The 20,347-nt window shown below is 40.3% G+C and overlaps 1 protein-coding gene and 1 long non-coding RNA gene across 12 annotated transcripts; one reads left to right on the top strand and one right to left on the bottom strand.

Annotated features, from left to right (window-relative positions):
• The first annotated feature begins 558 nt into the window (after positions 1–558).
• LOC108262471 (piwi-like protein 1) lies at positions 559–11,498 on the top strand. Of its 2 annotated transcripts, none has more exons than XM_053679024.1 (6): positions 559–893; positions 1,318–1,400; positions 1,497–1,678; positions 2,121–2,193; positions 6,054–6,156; positions 11,384–11,498. In XM_053679024.1, the coding sequence occupies exons 3-6, from the start codon at positions 1,554–1,556 to the stop codon at positions 11,413–11,415; spliced, it is 333 nt and encodes a 110-aa protein (XP_053534999.1). In that variant the 5' UTR covers positions 559–893; positions 1,318–1,400; positions 1,497–1,553; the 3' UTR covers positions 11,416–11,498. The 2 variants fall into 2 exon arrangements, with proteins under 2 accessions (XP_053534999.1, XP_053535000.1); XM_053679025.1 differs by having other exon boundaries at positions 1,318–1,405.
• Positions 6,145–20,296, bottom strand: LOC108261796 (uncharacterized). Of its 10 annotated transcripts, none has more exons than XR_008394892.1 (9): positions 20,128–20,296; positions 19,682–19,842; positions 17,141–17,290; positions 15,425–15,581; positions 13,133–13,937; positions 12,645–12,758; positions 12,292–12,464; positions 11,406–11,772; positions 6,145–8,077 (listed from the first exon to the last, which is right to left on the bottom strand). It is a non-coding gene; the product is annotated as an uncharacterized LOC108261796 (long non-coding RNA). The 10 variants fall into 10 exon arrangements; XR_008394897.1 differs by adding an exon at positions 19,162–19,217 and having other exon boundaries at positions 6,150–8,077; positions 15,425–17,290; positions 20,128–20,289; XR_008394889.1 differs by adding an exon at positions 14,028–14,104 and having other exon boundaries at positions 6,151–8,077; positions 15,425–17,290; positions 20,128–20,289.
• Between the last annotated feature and the right edge of the window lie 51 nt (positions 20,297–20,347).

Genomic DNA, 20,347 nt, shown 5'->3' with positions numbered 1-20,347 from the left:
AGCAGAAAGCAGTGTTAATGCTAGTGTTAGTTCTGGCTCGTTTGGACCCAAACCAAAGTGAGTTTATTCGGTTCTGTGACAAGACGAGAAGAAGTGAGAAATAACATTTTATAACTTTTTTTATTCACTCCTCTGGTTCAATGTTAATGTTAATATTATACAAAAATGCTAGCGGTGCTAGCTTTTGAGGAGGCAGTCCAGTCCACGCATGCGCAGTGTAATTAATGAGCAAGCTAATCGAAATGTGATTAGCAAATAGGTCGATGTTATTTTTGATTCTATTTAAAACGATGAATTCACTCTGTCAATAACTGCCCCGTCTGAGAATATTGCATGATTTACTTTTATAAGTGGACGTGGCAGAACGACATTTAGCTTCACTGGCTAATTAGAGCTCTTTTACTAGTTTAATGGCTGAGTCATCCGGCTTCGCGCATGCGCAGTGTGGGTTAAGGCGCTATAGTTCTCTTCTTTTTTGTTTTAATGCTAAAGATGCATTACCGCCACCTACTGGACTTGAGTGTGGGCAGTCGATTGGCAGAAAAAATCTAATAAAATGGGAAAAAAAAAAAAATACCAAAACAATACTACGAAAACAAAGGAAAATAAGAGATATAAAAAAGAGATAAATAACTATATACTAGATATTCAGCCACAGTTCTTGTATATTTACTTACAACCACTGCATATAGACACGTGTATAACCTAATAGACCTATATAAGATATAACCCAGCACACCTATACTATAGCACTTGCATTGGAAACATACACTACCGTCAAACGTTTAGACTCATTCATCCTTTAACATCATGAGGGACCTTTCCACTCACACCAGACTGACCCCAGAACAGTGGGAGAACCGCCTCAACAGATTCATCAAGAACATGAGCAGGTACTGGATAAAAGCGACTGCATTAATAATTCAATTCTGCTTTTGTCTGAATAGCGCGTTTAACAGCGTACGATGTCACAGAGCAGCTTTACAGAAACTTATACATTCTTTACATTTAGAAATTTATCCTTAACGTGCAAGCCAGAGACAAATTTTACAAAAGAAACATTTGTAGCATGCATATAAGGGGTGTGTATTTACTTTACAGAGACTATCCCGGGCAACACGAGGCTGAACATATAGCGTGATGGTTTTTCTGATTATATCATTCTTAAGTTTAATGATAGATATACACTACCAATCAAAAGTTTGTGGACACCCGACTAGAATGTTTTTCATGATCTTAAAAGCCTTTTGATCTGAAGGTGTACGATTAAATGTTTGAAATGAACGTTATACCAATTTACACTGCTGAATTTTTCAGTGAATCTAAGCTTTGAGAACGAGCTGCTGAATCTGACTGGAAGAGTTCTTCCTGCTGAGAGGATCCTACAGGGAGCGAGAGCAGTAAGGTGGACCACAGAACACAGAGAACATAACTGTACACGACACGTGTCGCACTCTTGCTGAGTAGAGTTTGTGTGTGTGTGTGTGCGCGCGCAGTACGAGTACAACCCATGTGACGCGGATTGGTCTAAAGAGACGCGAGGTCTTCCTCTGATGACCAGCATGCCTCTGGAGATCTGGCTGCTGTCCCATACGCGCCGTAACGCTGATGTCGCTCACTCACTACTGCAGACCCTCAACAAAGTGCCCGTGGGCATCCACCTTCAGAGGCCGGGAATGTGAGCCAACACACTTGACCAGTGTTTAGAAAGAAATTGTATCCTGTGCCATTACTGCGTCCTGGGCTCCTTTTTAAAATTCACTCCTCGTGAGCTTCATGAAAGGGACACTAGTGTGTAGCACTGTTAATTTCAAATTATTAAAGCGGTCCTCGTCAATTAGGTAGTGCATAACTTTGCTCTAATATTGTCCGTATTCAGCTGCAGTCCATCAGTTAGGCACAAACGTTTCAATGGTCTCGGCAAATAAACGTGTTTCTCAAACTGCACGCTCTAAAATGAAGAGCTTCTCGACAGCTTTTCTTTCATTCATAGCGGAAGGCAGTGGTTACTGTGCGTAGTGTTTTATTTGAACCAGAGCCCTGTTGAGCAAGGATCATGTCTTAATTGCAACATTAACACTTTTTATCCCCCCGCCATTTCATTTTTTTTCTGTGTGCAGGATGGAGTACGATGATCGGCAGGAGGCTCTGCTGAGAGCTCTGCAGCAGAGAGCGGTGCAACAGGTTCAGATGGTGGGTCTCACACACTGGGTAGAATAAAGTGTGACCATGTAGTTTGTTTAGGATTCAAATATTAAAGTATTTTACTATGCTGAAAATGTTCAGGTGAGCAGCCGTACTTTTTAGGGGTTAAGGTATAGAAAATGTATTGTATTGCTTTGAAAAACCATACATGTGACTAGTAATGTAACGACCGTTATATTCATTATTTGAATGAATAAGTAATGCACTCGCTGCCCATTTTATTAGAAACACCCTCACATTCATGTAGTTATTCAATCATGGGGCAGCGGCACGATGCGTAAAAAGAACTTGAGTTAACGTTCACGTCAATGCATAAAAAGTTACCGTTCACGTCAAGCATCACAATGGGTGAAAATTGTGACCTCTGTGACCTTTACCGTGGCATGGTTGTTTGTATCAGATGGGCAGGTTTGAGTATTTCAGAAATTGCTGATCTCCTGGGCTTTTCACACAGAACTGTCTGTAGAGTTTACTAAGTAGTTAGTAGTAGTTAGTTCCGTCCGCGCAGCGGGGCGCATCGGGCAACAAGCATTCGCCAGCGGGCTCGGTCGGAAGCGTCGATTTCCACATCTTCCCACTTGACATCGAGCGCTCGTAGATCTTCCATGAATGTTCGTCGCCAAGTATTCCGCGGCCGCCCTACTCTTCTCTTCCCCCGTGGCGGCGTCCAGCGCAGCGCGATCTTTGCGTGGCGGTGGTCAGACATCCGTAGAATGTGTCCTGCAAAGCGCATTCTTCGCTCTACGACCATTTCTGCCAGGCTGCGGGAGTTTGTTCTTCTTAGAATTTCTTCGAGTTTACTAAGAATGGTGCAAAAAAACATTGAGAGAGCAACAATTGTGTGTGGATGGAAACGCCTTATTCCTGAAATACTCAAACTAGCCCATTTGGTACCAGTAACCATGACGTGGTTGTCTGATGTACACATTAACCGAAGCTCTTGACCTGTACCTGCATGATTTTATGCAGTGTGCTGCTGGCACATGATTGGCTGATTAGATAACTGCTTGAATGTGATGTGAAATATATGATTGAAAGGACTTTGATTTAAAAATAAATAAAATAAAGGGGGGGAGAAGAAAAAACCCACATTACTATGGGTAAATAATATAGATGGCACTAGTGCTGCACAATTAATGGAATATCGATCGCGATTACGATTTTGACGGCCCACGATTAAATGAACATGATCGACTGCAATATTAACGTTTAAAGTTTGTCCTCCGCTAATAGAAAACTTGGCTGCAGATCAAATCAAGCACTTCCTACATTTATAGCCAATCACCATAGCGCAGCGCAGGGATGACGTCATTTTGTAGTGCCAAAACCCGGGGTTAGTATTTTATCCCTCGAGCTGCCAGGTTCGCTTCGAGCTCCAGCGCTTTGCATGAGGAGAAATCATGACATTAACACGCTACAAGGTGGGTTTAATTCAAACTTCTTTATTAAAAAAATTCCTCACCAATCATAATCAAGAGTAACAACTGTTCCGTCTGTAAACATACAGTACACTGCCGCTCTCCTTCACTAACTCTAATTCACTCCATTTAAACTCACGGTTGCCAGATATCACTAGAAAAGTCAACTCCAGTTTCCATGTTTTGATTTAATCCCCCCAAAATATTATCAGCAGACATGGACACTGTACTGGGGAACCAATCTAAAACTGATAAACAAAAATAAAACTACTAAAATGTAAAGACAGAAAATGTGCTTAGTTATAAATAAATCATTATATATGTACATACATACATACATACAAACAAACAAACAAACAAACAAACAAACAAACAAATAAATAAATAAATAAATACGGTGGCTTAGTGGTCAGCACGTTCGCCTCACACCACCAGGGTCGGGCTCGATTCCCGTGGCCCTGTGTGTGTGTGGAGTTTGCATGTTCTCCCCGTGCTGCGGGGGCTACTCTGGTTTCCTCACCCAGTCCAAAGACATGCATTGTAGGCTGATTGGCGTGTCTAAAGTGTCCGTAGTGTATGAATGGGTGTGTGAGTGCGCCTGTGATTGTGCCCTGTGATGGACTGTCCAGGGTGTACCCCTCCTTGTACCCGATGTTCCCTGGGATAAGCTCCAGGTTGGATGGATGGATATATATATTATTATAATAACTTCATTAAATATAAATGAAATGAGAAATGAAATAATGTTTAATTACTATGGGTTGCATTTAATATCAATTTGACATTAAGCTTAGTTCGCTATTTCATTGAAAGCTATTATCCTTTTTCCTAATATGGATCACTTTTGTGTTAGTCTACTTTTAATTAGGACTCTTTATTGTTTTTAAGATATCTAAAAATAAATATTTTATGTTTGTTTATTTATCAATTAACCAACAGTATCTTATTGCTATTATTTTAATTCAGTTAATAGTGACCATGAGCAGAGAGCTTACATTTCACTGTTTATGATAGACTGTATGATTAAAGTTTAAATAAAAAAAGATTGGTATCTGGATCGTATCAGCTGTAAAAATCTTGAACACCATTAAACTAAAGCGCTCTGCATCTGACGGGTAAATGAACTCACCCAATCACATCCTATATGAGATTATTCAGATATACACACAATACACACAGAGCAGTTCGAGAACTGACTCCAGCCCAGAACCATGACAGTGGAAATGTCTAATAGTGCAGCTTTAAATATCTTTAAGAGGAGCACACTCCAAACAGGTTAACGGTTGTTTTGTGCATACAGTCTGTAAAATGAACTGAAAATATTAGATTTAGTTTATCAGAAGGTAAATTAATGTGTCATGGCTCACACTATGTTCCTAAATTCTGTCATAATTGACCAGCTCAAGTTTTCTCATGCCTACTTGTGTGTTGTATTGTGGCATGAGAGAACTTAATAAATGTGAAAGTGCAATAAAAATATGTTATCACTAAAATCACTGAATAATCGTGATAATCGAGATCTCAGTATTAATCTAAATAATCGGGATTATCATTTTGGCCATAATCGTGCATCCCTAGATGTCACTGATCTAGTACCTGATAGCAGCAAAAAAAACAGTGGATCAGCCATCAGAGATAACAGAAATCAAATCATATAACTGATGCATGTAAAAGAGACGTGACTGTTCTTTCGCTAGGATTGAATTCATTATATTCATACTTTATGTATGGGTTTCTGTATGAAAGTTTAATGGTAAACGAGTGCTTCAGTTAAAATAATGAGCGTTGTAGATCTTAAAGAAAACAATATCGGATGGCTATCGGCTGATACTCAAGCTTTCGATTAAGGAAAATAAAAGCTAGTATCATGACACTTCTAGTAAATAAGTCAAATGAAACTTTTTATTTATTTATTTATTTTTTAAATTGAATGTTTAAGGATATTGCTGTTTGATTTTCTTTGTTGAAGTCGTTTCACCTTTTGTGATGTGACACACGCAGTGCAGTGCAGCTGCTTCTATGTGATTTTTGTCACAGTATATCCTTTTACGGGTCTAAGCATAAGGCATAGGAATATTTCAGATTAACAGCCTCAGTCTACAGATTACCATTACTTCTTGTTCTGAAGCACTCACTTTAAATCATGTGTGTAAGGGGGTTGTGATCCTGTCAGCCCACCGTAAGGATAAATACGATTGTGTGAAGAAGTACCTGTGTGTGGACTGTCCCACTCCAAGCCAGTGTGTGGTGGCTCACACCCTCAGCAAACTTCAGACCCTCATGACCATAGCCCCAAAGATCTCCTTGCAGAGGAACTGCAATATATAAATATATAAATATCTGATCTTGTAACTGATCAACAGTGGCACCTCCTAACCCTGATGTCATTCTATTAAAACATTGTTTTAGTGACTTCTCCTGCTCTTTCAGTTGAAGCACCTGATGATTTTGGTATCGACTGCTACCACGACAGTGCCGCAGGAAAGAGATCCATCGGGGCACTGGTGGCCAGCCTCAACCCGGGCATGTCCAGGTACTTAAAGCATGACTTGTGTGGACTCTGTAAACAGCTTTAAGAAGGCTTGTGTTTAATGAACTAGATTTTAGATTTGAACTTTTCCACCAGTCTTCAGAAGAGAGGGCATTACCCTTTGTGGTTCATCGTAACTTTAGGAGAGAGAAAAAGTACAATATCGTTCTTTTAATGATTAAAATGTTTAATTGTCAAATTGCTGTGGTATAAGGAATAAAAAGCATCAGGAAGACCTGTTTAGCTTCGTGGTGCGTCACATTGCACCATCCTGTCGTTGGTTGATAATCTTTCTGCATATAGCAGCATGCTCATTCTCTGTATTTCCATTTCCTTCCAATCGAAGGACAGAATCACAATTTTTTTTAGTCTTGAATCCTCTGAACGTTGTTTTCCTCGCTGCTACCCCACCTTCATCCTCCTCATAAAGGGTCTGGGCCATGCTCTGTATGCTATGTGCTCTGTATGCTATGTGCCACTGCTCTGTAACGATGACAGTACCATCCTTCTATCAGGTGGTTTTCAAAGTGTGCAGGGTATGAAATGCAGTCTGGGAGGAACATCATGCTCATAAATGACCTCGTTACACTGCAGTCTCTTTGAATTCCGACTTTTTTAAAGTTATGTGTAAATGTTTGCCCAAGTCAAACTAAACTAAACGTTTCTGCCGGATTTATAAAAGTTTCGGAAACACCGCTGTTCTTCGTACTTGTGTACGCATGTTGTTCACCTCTAAAGTGCAAACCGTGTTCCTGACACAGCTCATTTCCATGTAGCAATGCCCACAAAACTTCATAAAAGGAAATGGAAGTTATTTTTGACTCACTGTTACGACCCCGGTATAGGGTCGAGGTGTAACATAAAAAAAAGTATAAACAAAAACAAATCAGACTGAGAATTAATGAGGTTAACACCTCATTATCTCATTACCTCACGTCTTTCAAATCTTACAAATTTAATGATCACAAGAAAAATAATGCAAAACAAACAGAATCACTCAGAAAGCACCACTCTTCAGGGCTGGCAAGGCCAATGTAATAAACAAAACAGTCAATATCTTCCCTGTATCAGTTTAACTAACCTAACAAAAAAGGTATGTCAAAAGAAAATAGAGTCTAACCTGACTCCCTAACTGAGGCAAAAACAGCGAACAAAAGGTAGAGCCCAAAAATAAACGCCACACAACCCCTACAGCTTTCATGACAGTAAGAAGAGAAATATTTACAATGAAAGATGTATTTACAATTCAGGCGTACACTCAGCCACAACACAAGACAAACCAGGGGAATGGGACAACACAATATACTTCCACTCACTTCTTTCACTCGTACACACACAACAAGCAAGCGATTTCACTCAAACACCAGGAAAAACATTCGCTACTCAGTCGTACACACGCAGACACAGACACCCCACACATCCGCATTCCTCCCAACATATTGTTCGTCCTCCTTTTTAAAAGAGGGACAGTCTTCTCCTCTCCAATCCCCATGCAGCACGTCAGCACAACGAATTAGGGCAGAGCGACCTGTGAGAAAAAAACAGGGGGAGGGAGAGAGAACACAAACCCACACAATACGTCTGCTGACTTAACATCACTTCCATACCTTTGGAAAATATTTAGCAGCGTAACAAACAAGGTCAAATCATTAGAGACTAATTATCCAATAAGATCACTGACTGGGTTTCACTAAATTTCCTCGATGTCCCTGCAAATGTGCTTCAGGGGTTTCCTCCCCCAGTCCAAAGACATCCGTTGTAGGTGGACTGGCATCTCCAAAATTGTCCAGTGTGTGTGTGCACGAGTGATTGTGCCCTGTGATGGGTTGGCACCCTGTCCAGGGTGTCCCCTGCCTTGTGCCCCGAGTTCCCTGGGATAGACTCCAGGCTCCCCACAACCCTGTGTAGGATGGAAGGAAGTGTGCTGTGGTATAAGAAGAATAAAACACCGTTATTGGAACTGTGCTGTTATTGGAAAACTTCAGCAGCTAGTTTGTAGCTGTATCTTGCTGTATCATGTTAGCACAAACATGTCTTTTTCCTTTATTAGGGAATTTGTGCTTTTGGACATTTTTGAAAGATATCGTGCTTGTGAAATGTGCTTTGCGTGTTATTCATGTTCAACTGGTTGTATCGGTGTATCTTTATATACGCTTGTAGCAGTGCAGCTACAGTACAATAGATTTCGTTAGCAGTCATATCAATGGTCATATGAAGTGTTTGGGCTTAGATTTGGGTCTTTTTGAATCATTTACACTCTATGGCACCTTTTTACGGTTTTGCTGTATGGGCTGTGTTCCAATTGATCTGTGTTTGATCATTTCCTCCCTTCGCTCAAACATTGTGTTTGAGAAGGCCTTCTTAGTAGAACGGTTGTTTTCCTCAGCTTTGGATTTAGCTGAGGGCCGAGAGGTTTTTGGAGTTTGAAGAGGAGGCAATAAAAGATTTGGAACACAGCCCTGATTTCCTTTCCGAGGTTCCCCGGCTTTTTTCCGTCACCCGTCACCTCCTAGCCGAGCTCAATTCTGCTGCAGCTTTTTAGCCACAAGCTGCTGGTGCTTGACTTCTGAGACCTTATCCTGTTAAGCGGCCGCACTATGGCAAAAAGGAGAGTTCAGTATGCCGACTGTATGAGCTTCAGTTGAATGTGTATGTGGTCGAACTCTTGGTAGGACAGTCCAGTATATTACAGACGATCACAGACAAAAACATCCACAAGGCTTCTACTAAATATTGTTGAATGTACGCTCGTATGCAACTCTCCAACAATGTCACGTCCTATCGAGAGTTTCAGTCGATGTTCATTATCTAACCCAATGTGATTTTTTTACTTTGGTGTAATTTTCTTGACCATTTTAACGCAGCATCTCTGGTGTTACTTTTGTCAAAATTGTAGAATGTTAGATTCTTCAGCTGTAGACAGTTTATCTTGCTCACTGCATTGACGTATGAAGTTTGGACTGTAGAAAGAGATTAACATGAAGGGGGAAAAAAAACAATAAACAAAAAACAAGACTGAAAGTGAATTTGTCTTGGATTGTTTTATTAATTTTTTTCCATTGGGATGTCAGAAGCTTCTTCAACTTGGCCACAAATCTAACAAAGTCAGGTACATTGTCAAGTATTGCCCCCAAATACCTCTAAGGTAGATAGATGTGCTCACTGATCACTTGTACATGTGCTCATTCATACAATTATCCAATCAGCCAATCATATGGCAACACCACAATGTACAACATCAAGCAGGATCAGATGAAGAGCTTCAGTCAATATTCACATCAAACACCAGAATGTAATCCAGTGATTTTACCCGTGGCATAGTTGTAGATTCTAAATGGTCTGGTTTGAGTATTCCAGAAACTGCGGCTCTCCTAGGATTTCCACACACACATACTTGTGTGAAAAACATCCGGTAAGTGGCAGTTCTCGGGGTGGAAACACCTTGTTGATGAAAGGAGAATGGCCAGACTGGGTCCAGTTAATAGGACGGCCATGGTAACGTCAAATCACCTCTCTTTACATACATGGTGAGCAGAAAAGCATCTCAGGATGCACAGCATGCCAAACTTTGAGAACAGCCGTGTCACCCGATAACAGCAATGTGAGGCTACACAGACTGGGAAAAGAGCCGGTTATTCGAGTCTTCAATAGTCCCGTTTCGGTGAACCCCGTACGTCGTGCTGATGTTACATGCTTTCAAAAAAAGAAATGAAAAGTTTTTCAGTGTTCATTAAATCAGATATTCCATCGATTTTACACAGGGTCACCCTGGAGTCTATCTCAGGGGACTCGGAGCACAAGGCAGGGGCACCATGGACGAGGTGTAAGCCCATCATACACCTGTTCACACACTATGGACAATTTACAACGCATGTCTTTGGACTAGGGGAGGAAACCAGAGTACAACCTGGGGGTGTGAAGCAAAGAAGCTAACTGCAAAGCCACTGCGCCGACCCTGATACTCCAAAAACTGCATTTTTATTACAGCCTCTCTTTAAACTTGATTTTGCCCATTTTCTAAAATGTAAAAGCGTGAATATAAAAACATTTACAGGATTATAAAGGATTATTGACTGGTTTAACTGCAGTTAATATTTTTGGAGTCTTCTTTGAGGGTTACACATTTGGCTCCCTTAAAAAGTACAAATCTCCCCATGCTCTTCAGCAAAAAACTAAACAGATAAACCAAAATAAAAACCCCTTTATCCAGCACAACACGTGAAGAAACCATTAACTTCCGGGTCATAGTCAATTGAAAAAAATGAATGAAATGTTCAAATGAAACCTGGACATTTGACCCGTTTTCTAATCACTTATTTTTAACTTGAGCATGAGATTGAAAGAACGGAAAACGACTTGTTTGTTTTTTTTCTCTCTGTTTCGTTTTGGATTTGTAAATGAATAATAAAATAACGAAAATAAAATTTTCGGATAAGTGGATAATTGAATATGAAAAGAACGAATGAAATGATACACGGATTCTATTAATTCAATGGTGTCGTCAATCAGTAACGACACTTCATTTCCAGTTTGATTTATTCAAACGATACCAGTGAAAATTCCACGAGGCAGAAAAGGCCGTACAACTCAACATTTTAACACCTTCATACAAAAACATGACAAATTGACTGTTTATTCAGTGCTTCCATATATTAGCAAGGTGAAAGGCAGGTCTGTGAGAAATGAATAATACTGACATAACTATCACGCTTCAGTGTGATGACAGAGCGGACATAAAATGGAAAGTAACTAATAAAATACAAAAATAGATGGATGATTCACTTTGGGGGGAAAAAACAAACAAAAACCTTCAAGTAGCTAAAAACTGTATTGAAATGTTAAAAGATGAAAGGGAGTTGGCACAGAGGAGCAAATGAGGCCACAGGGAAAGATAAACATGACGTGTAAGGACAAATATATTAATACTTTTTACATATTTACTTTTTTTATGAATACTTTTTTACATATTTACAGGTCAAATACTAGATCGTAAATACTATGAATTCATGCTGCAGACATGCTGACTATCATTCCAAGATCCATTTTTAAGTATTAAGGATTTTTAAAATGTGACACTAGGTTACTTCTCTATAGTTAAAAAAAATTGCAAACAGGAATGTGTGCGTGTGTGTGTGTGTGTGTGTGTGTGTGCCCGCTTCATACTCATCCAATCCATACTTGTGCCTGAGAGTGTATTCATTGAGTAAAGACAGTGTGTGTGTGTATTTAGACGGCAGTGTGAAGTGGTGTACCACTATGTGAGGAGGGAGAAGTATGCTCTGAGGATGAGGAGATGGAGCAGGATGACGTGGCCTCTCTCTGGAGCTCCTCCACGTTCTTCACGCAAAAACAATAACTCTCTCAAATTCTGATGGAGCGGCATCTACATAATCAACAAAGCACACAAACATCAGTTTCGTTCTGGGACACCGATTTTCTAAATCATTCCATTCGCTTTCTATTTATTTATGTATCATTATTAAAAGATCAATCATCAAGCCGGTGTAACCTTAATCTTTATCGCTAGCTGCTCCTGAAGTGTTTTGGAAATCGTTTCAGCCACGTCATGTTCACTCACCGTCCACTTTATTAGGAACACTTGTACGTTCATGTAGTTTTCTAACCAGCCAATCATGAAATATACAGGAATATAGAGGAATCACAAGAAAACTGCATTTCAACACATTTTTAAAAAAATAATCTCACAATGTTGGATTTGAGTTCGTAATGCAGTGAGCACAACCAAGGAGTGCATTTTAAAAAGAAAACTACAATGTTGTTGAAGACTGAAACCTGTACCTACAAATTAGAACTGAAAATGGAACCACTGAAGAGTCAACAGTGTCAGAGATCCTCGTGTGTCCAGTTCCACTGTGTACGGCACTTTTTATGCTTACCGACCCATTACTCCAGCTTTTGTGTTTTTTTAGCTTTGTGCTGATAGAAATGGTTTAGTTTTTTAAACAAAACTTCGTGTTAAAACACAGAAACATCTAGTAATAAAAAGTGACATTCATCATGTGTCTGAAGTGACACTGTTCAGTTATACAAGTAACTGGGTATTTTGGTATATATTGGAAACACTATTTTTCAGCATTTCCCCAGAATTTCATAGAGTGTGGTTTGCAGTATAAGCACCTGAGGTCTCATGCGTGGGTTCCAGCGCACATAATAACCCACCCAGAGCTCCAGATGTGTGAGACTGGCCAGTGGATACAGCACCTGGTTTTTACAGTCCACATAGAACGGGTTAGTGAAGTCCTCTGGCTGACTTAATGTAGGACCGCAGTGACCGTTTTACCCTGTACTTCCTAAAAACAAAAGAGGAGAGAGAGAGAGAGAGAGAGAGGGAGGGAGAGAGAGAGAGAGAGCGAGAGCGAGAGAGAGACAGAGAGAGAAGTCATAATACACTTGGACAAATTCATTTCCATTCAGTAAAATCAGACAGGCTGGAAAGCCTCCGCCCATTAGTGGAGAAATGTCGAGCGTACCTTTTCCATTCTCTCCTGCTCACTGCTGTAGAGGAATGTACCAAACAGGCAGCTGTAGGGGCGATCCAGGATGGGGATGAGAAAAAGCTCTTTGAACTCAGAAGCAGAAGGAAACTGAAAGAAAGAACACAAACACTGGGTTTAACAGTGTATAGTAAGATGCTTAAATGTGGATCTGCACAATAACGCCTGAACAGATAATCAGTCTTTTGTTCAGTACGGAAATTATATTTAATTCTTACAAAAGTATTGGAACATCAAGGCCAATTCACTTGCTTTTGCTATATACTGAAGACATTTGGGTTTGAGATAAAAGACGAATATGAGACGATAGATCAGAATTTCAGCTTTCGTTTCCTAATATTTAGTATCTAGACGTGTTACATAGCTTAAAACATGGCAGCTTTTTTTGAAGCCACCCTATTCATTAACTGTTCAAAAATACTGGAACGAGTGACTGATGGGTTTTTCTTGCTGGCCAGGTGTACCTTGTTAAATTGACTTTAAAGAATGAATAGCTCTGAATGTCTTCTCTTGGTTTGAGCCCTGGGTTTCACCTGTGGAGACAGCATTTGTTGTTAAAAAGAATAAACCGACAATAAGACCAGAGAGCTGTCTATGGGAGAAAAGCAAGCCATTTTGAAGCTGCGAAAAGAGGAAAAACCGGTCTGAACCATTGCACAAACATGGGGCATAGCCAAAGAACAATTTGGAATGTCCTGGAAAAGAGAGTTAGTTCTCATTATGATCTCTTACTTTATAACATTAAAATAAAACAATAGTTCCCTCACAAACCTCTCTTTTTCCCCCCTAACTCTTGAAATTAATAAGACTTGCAATGTTACTGAGAAACTGGAAAGTGCAGTGTCCTCTCTGCCGTGACACTGGAGACTACTTCCATAAAACTTCCATAAATAGATAACTTATAAATCTTAACTAGATCACAATGATCATACGTCTTTTTCTTTAAGTAACATGTTTATAATATGTTTACGATTAAGCTTAGAATATGTATTGCGTATGCCATACTAGACCCTGTCAATGAGCTGTTACTATAGGAACGAGAACATCACTATAAAGCTGTAATTTCCCTTGCAGCTGGAATCAGAATCTTGCTGTTCCAGAAATGTCTCCAACGCCTTCTGACCAATCAGACTGGAGAATTCAACAGTGTTGTGATGTAAAGCATCAGTAGCTGACCTGTCTCATCATCTGCCACACACAGTCGATGAACTGCACAAAGAGAGGGGATCATTCAGAGTTGGCGTGATTCTCATCTCCAAGGCCGACACGCTGAGAAACACACAGAGAGAGAAAGATGGGGTTAAATATACATGCGTTCACGCGCCCACACACAACCACGCCCTCACTGCTCATACGCACCGAGGTCAGCTTGTGTCCGAAGCTGATCCACTCCTTCTCGATCAGTACCTGGAACTTGTGTCCGAAGCTGAATCTAACTGATATTTGATATTAAATTATTGTGAATTATCTATATTTTACACTTTATTACCCCATATATAATATATTTATATATATATATATATATATATATATATATATGGTAAATAATGTGCACATTGGAGCAACTTCATCCCGACCTTTGCCTGCATTCAGGGGTGCTAAGGAGCTCCTCGACCATGCCCATGCCCAACGTAACTTACATTTTCACTGGTGCTGGCGCGTCTGCCAAGTTTTGGGAGTTTTCAGCCATGTTTAGGCCCTTAAAAACCGCAAGAATGCATGAAAAAAATAATAAAATAAATAATAAACACCAGAAAAACAATAGGGCCCTGCACCTCCGGTGCATGCGCCCTCCGGTGGACACCGGAAGCGCTGCACCTTCGGTGCACTGCCCCAATAATAAACGGAGCAGATACAATAGGGCTTTGCAGCAGCGGTGATTGGGCCCTAAAAAGCAGAATAAAGCACCAACAGAAGACACAGAAGCACAAAAGCGCAAAGGCAAGTAAGGATAATTACAGAAACGGTTACATTACAGGAGATCCCCACAATGTGATCCATGACCACAGTAACATGACAAGAAGCTTCACCTCAGACAGGTCACCAATTGTTGTAGGAAGGTGAAAGTGGCTTCCTTAAAATATTTTTACCTCAAAGTGATTTGTAGCGCGCACACACACACACACACACACACACACACATGGTGGAAAGGGTGTAGCAATAATCATGCAACTATTGTGGGAAAAAGAGGGGGAAAACCCCTGATACTTTGTACCTGATGCATCATCTTTTATAATTGTGATTAATGGTCCATTAGAGAAGAAAAAATTCAGTTCCATTCTTAGATTACTTATTTGGCGTACAGTGAATATTCACACTTTAAGGCCATGTGGAACAATTTCCAAAATGCATTTAAATGGGGTAAATTGTGTACATTGACCCGAGAGTACTAGACATGTTTGCTAAAAGCAACACAAAGGCTTTATTCACACTGCAGGAATTTTATATTGTGTGTTTACAGTTTTTCTTTTAGACAGACTGTTCAACTGCAAATTTGTTCTGGTGAATGACAGGCATTCAAAATCTTTCTGCAGAACTCTGTTGAAGATTCTGTACATCAGAGATTCATCTGAACTTCAACAAAACATTTCACATGTATAGAGTTTTGTCTACGTTCATCAAGTAATCACATTTATAAGTTTATTTATTAATCACGACAGTTCTACTGTGCACGTCTATTACACAACTATCAGTGCTGTTCTGCTGGATATCGGCTCATTTCTGGAGCAGAACAAACTAAAGTCCATTAGACTTACCTCTTGATCAATGCGGGTCATCACATGTTGGATTTCGGGTATTTCACTGCCTCTCGGTGTTGTACAACTGCAGGAGCCGTGGGAGATGCTGATCAAGCCCTTCAAACAATGCCTTCTTTAAGTCAGGTGACACAAGCCTGCACAACTCAAACACAACCTGTTGAAGAGAACCAAATTTAAAATAGTTAAGAGACAAATCTCCACCATTCTGAAGGCATAAAGTACGTATTCATGTGTAAACAAACATGTGTTTTATCTATGGAAAATAAATGAACATTAGAACAGATTTACTTGTCTCTGACTGAACAAAGCAGGCCATATTAAACTGGGTTAAATATACAAATCCACACAGTTCACCAGTCCAATAGAATCTGTACAACACGTTAGCAATACTTCTGCTCTGTTTAGACCCAGAAAATATAAAATACTTACTTTAGTATGAAATTTCTGTCGAGTGTCTACCATGGGGTCGGGATTTACGGTCTGTGAACACGTGCAGGAAAAGCAACCCACACGTGCAACCCTGACCGAGTGAGAACGACTCAAACGATTCAAGAAGAGGATTCTGAATCGGTTCATTTAAAGAATCATTACCAAAGCCGCTTATCTTACTTCGATGGTTTGATAACAACAGCCCGTCTTACAGAGTGCTGCAGGAATGAGTCGTGAAACCCAGAAACGATTCAGCGTATTAGCACTTCCGTCAATGGGGTTTTGGGTTAAATGCCGGAAATAAGGTCTGTGGTGAACGCAAGCTCAAGATGTTTTCACGTTTATTTCGACACACAGCCTAGTGAGAGACTTTTTATTATTTTAAGGTACATTTCCTGAAGAAAATGTGAGTGGTGCTTGCCGTGGCAAAATTCAGATCGGGTGCCAATACTTTTGAGAACTGCCCGTGAAGGGCGCCAATAGTTTTGAGAGCTGGACGCATAGGGCGCCAATAGATTTGACAGCCGGACGCATAGGGCGCCAACAAATTTGAGAGCTGGCCGCGTAGGGCGCCAAAAGATTTGAGAGGCGGACGCGCAGGGCGCCAATACTTTTGAGAGGCGGAGATCTAAAAATAGTAGTGCTACACAAGCTTGGTCGCAGTCGTGTTGATTAAGGAAAGCTACAAGGTTACAGATGTGAGGTTCTGACCTTTACGGTACAGTGAGGATGAGCAGAACATCTACACAGCATGGAACTGTGAATAGACTCAGTGTCTGTGGACTCGTGTACACACAGTTTGGTGAGATTATGCTACAGGAACAGTCAAAATACACCATGGCCTTGAATGTTTTGGCCCCGTCGTAAACACTGAACAATCACAACTACTCTGTTGAGAGCGAGAAATGACCTCACAGAGTGGTGCGTGTTGACGTCCATTTTATATAGTTACTGTTTCTGATAGAAAATCGATCTCCCTCGCGCTCTCAATACTGCACTGTAACAGTGTGGGACAGAGACCCAAACAGCAAGGTGAAAATGATCTCTCTGCAAAACATGCGTAAACGTCGTTTAAACAGATTACACAGGGTCTCTTTCTCCTGCAAGGGGTATGTCAACTTCCGACCAGAACTATATACCCACCCAGCTACCAACACGCACACACACACGCGCGCACACACACTAATTCAGCCACTTAAAAACAGCAAGGACTTTTATAAACAATTAAAAATAGACTATAATATGAACATTTTAACAAATTAATAAATAGCGCAAAAAACACACCAGTTAAAACACTGTAAATACCCTCCTTTATCAAAAGTCTGCTCTTGCGCCCACACTCTCGCTCTGATGCCAGCTGGAGCCGCCTCTTCATGGTCCCCTCGACCTCCATCTCTGCAGCTTTAGCCGTGAAGAGGTTTCTATGAACTGCAGCTTTGGAATAAAGCAACACATATCGTACAGTCATTATGAATCTTAAGCATTAATTACACTTATACCACGGTCACAGTGTGAATACTGGATTCTGATTGGCTGGAAGGTGTGCATTATACAGTGAGGGAAAAAAGTATTTGTTCCCCTGCTGATTTTGTACGTTTGCCCACTGACAAAGAAATGATCAGTCTATAATTTTAATGGTAGTTGTATTTGAACAGTGAGAGACAGAATAACAAAAAAAAATCCAGAAAAACGCATGTCAGAAATCTCAGGAAGCACTGCCGAATGCTTTGAATAAATTATATTAAAGAGCGTACGGGTATTGAAAAACATCTGACGTCCCTTCACATATAATATAAGGGATAATGTCCTCTAAACGAGATGCCATTACTTTCACCAACACCTTTACATCTGCATTAAGCAGAGACAGCGGCCTATAAGAACCACAGGAGGTTGGATCCTTACCCTCCTTAAGAAGCAGAACTATCGTGGCTTGTGGCTTGTGTCAGAGTCAGAGGCAAAGACACATTCCAAGGATTCGTTGAACACAGATAAAAGCAATGGAGCTAATTTTCCAATAAACATTTTAAACAATTCAACTGGAAACCCGTCCGGGCCAGGAGCTTTGTTAGATTGCATAGTTTTAACTGAATTCAAATTTCTTGAAGAGAGTGGGGAGTCCAGTTGCATGGCAGTATTCGAATCACTAACAGGGTTACAAAGGTCTTGAAGAAATGCATTCACTTTAGTATCGTCTGCAGGAAATTCAGATTTATAAGGTGAAGAGTAAAACCATTTAAAAGTAGCATTAATTTCCATGGGCTCTGTAGTGACGATATTATGAGTGTTTTTAACACTAGGTATGAGACGGGAAGCGGCCTGTCGCCGTAGCTGACGTGCCAGTAAACGAGTCGGCTCGTCGCCATGTTCATAATATGAACCAGGAGTACGTAACAACAAGCGTTCCGCCTCTTTAGTCGAAATAAGATTGAATTCTGCCTGTAAGTCGATTCGCTGTTTAAGAAGTTCTGGAGAGGGGTTCAACGCACATCTTTGATCGAGACTACTGATCGCAGATGTAAGTTCATTAACCCTAGCAGTGCGCTTTTAATTACAGAGAGTGGAGTAAGAAATAATCTGCCCTCTGATACAGGATTTAAGTGTCTCCCATAACAATGAATAAGAGGTGGAGTCATTCTGACTGAAGAAAAGAAAGTCATCCATAGAAGTAGAAATGAACTCACAGAATTCACTGTCTGCTAAAAGAAGAGAATTAAATCTCCAAGGCGGTGGGCTACGTTTATAAATAGAAAGATGAATATCTAATTCATGATCGCATGGTCAGAAATTACAATACCCAAATAGTCAGAAGAAACTACACAAGAATCAAGAGTGCTGTCTATAAAAAATAATCAATCCTCGAATAGGATTTCAATAGGATAGCACCTGGGAGAAGAAAGAAAACTTTTTAAGAGCAGAGTTACGGGATCTCCAGGGATCAACGAGACCGTTCTGACCCATAAAATCTGAAAATGTTTTAGACATAGCAGATTGATTCAGAGTACGGGGATTAGACCGATCCAAGTTTTGGTGAATTACACAGTTTAAATCTCCCCCGAAAATCAACAGGTGAGTATTTAAAAAGGGAGATTGCTCAACAATCTATTAGCAAATTCCACATCATCAAAGTTTGGAGCGTGTACATTTACCAACAACACCTGTCTTTGCATCAGAGTACCAGCAACTATAATATATCTACCGTTCACATCAGCAACAACGTTAGTGGAGGAAAACTGTGACCTTTTGTAAATTAAAATAGCGACCCCTCTTGCTTTCGAATTAAAGTTCGAGTGGAACACTTGACTCACCCAAGGGCAGAGTAACCTTTGATGATCTTTAATACTTTAAGACGTAGGTGCGTCTCCTGTAAAAATACTATATTGAAGTTTAAATGTTTCAAATGTATAAAATCCTTAGATGTCTTGACAGGATTACCCATACCTCTGACGTTCCAACTAATAAATCTTAAAGGCATGCCTGTCCCAGCTATGCTGGGATCCATATGACTACTAACCATTTAAATAAAGTAAACCAGAGAAATATAAATAGCCAATTAGAGCCGAAGTGGGACCTCCCAAAGTTTATTTTAAACTTCTAATCAAAGTTTGCACTTCTAAACCAATGACAGCTTTAACGTTATTAATTGTGGAAAGACCATGGTATAGGCGGGGTAATCCATGGCTAGGTGTGCATTAAACGATTTGAACGAGTGGTTCTTTTCCTCCACATCATGCATTAAAATCGTTTAATGCACATCTAGCCGTGGATTACCCCTTACATATCATCTTAGAGAGACAGCTAATTCTGTATGTAAACAGATATACTTACCAATCATGACCTCTCCGAGTTGGAGAGCGGACAGTGAAGTCTTTCCATTGACTCCCCTCCAATTGAGGTTCTTTGCCAAGGAAGTTAGCAATCACCCTCTTCAATATGCGCCAGGTGCAGTCACGCACATACACCCCGTCAATAAGCGCCAACCAGTTTACCTGAAACCGATTTAAAAAATAATATACACTAGTATAAAAACAAATAATTAATAAGCATGTATTGCCTCGTCAACTGTGTCAGTGCTTCTCACTACTCCTGCAGTTACCCTGCCCTGTGTGTTTTCCATCTCTACTAAAGAGTAGGTCATAACTGTTCCCTCATATCAAAGTGGTGTTCAGTGTTGTGCTTTGAGTACGAGTGTGTCACCTTGAGAAAACAGAAATGCTCTCAGTAGCTGTGTAATTGTGCAAGTAGTTGTTAACAAAAAGGAAAAAAACTCTCACCAGATTTTGCTTGTAATCTGGGCTCTGTTGCATCCTTTGCTCCAGACTACGCAGTTGAGGAAGGTCTTGCAGGGGCAGTAAATCTTCAACAATATCCAAAGGCTGCACCTGGACCTCCTGTTAGTGTGCACACACACAAACACACACACACACACACACAAACACACACACACACACACACAAACACACACACACACACACACAAACACACACACACACA

The sequence above is a fragment of the Ictalurus punctatus genome, unplaced genomic scaffold (assembly GCF_001660625.3).
Source record: "Ictalurus punctatus breed USDA103 unplaced genomic scaffold, Coco_2.0 Super-Scaffold_100058, whole genome shotgun sequence".
Classification (NCBI taxonomy): domain Eukaryota; kingdom Metazoa; phylum Chordata; class Actinopteri; order Siluriformes; family Ictaluridae; genus Ictalurus; species Ictalurus punctatus.
Note: the sequence above shows the minus strand (reverse complement) of the source record. Positions and strands in the feature narration are given on the sequence as shown.

What these genes read in the sequence shown, in the direction of transcription:
- LOC108262471 (XM_053679024.1), top strand. Translation starts at nt 1,554, where the DNA reads ATGACCAGCATGCCTCTGGAGATCTGGCTGCTGTCCCATACGCGCCGT. An exon ending in CGGTGCAACAGGTTCAGATG is followed by an intron (nt 2,194 to 6,053) that starts GTGGGTCTCACA and finishes CTGCTCTTTCAG; the next exon opens with TTGAAGCACCTGATGATTTT. An exon ending in CTCAACCCGGGCATGTCCAG is followed by an intron (nt 6,157 to 11,383) that starts GTACTTAAAGCA and finishes GTGTGTATTTAG; the next exon opens with ACGGCAGTGTGAAGTGGTGT.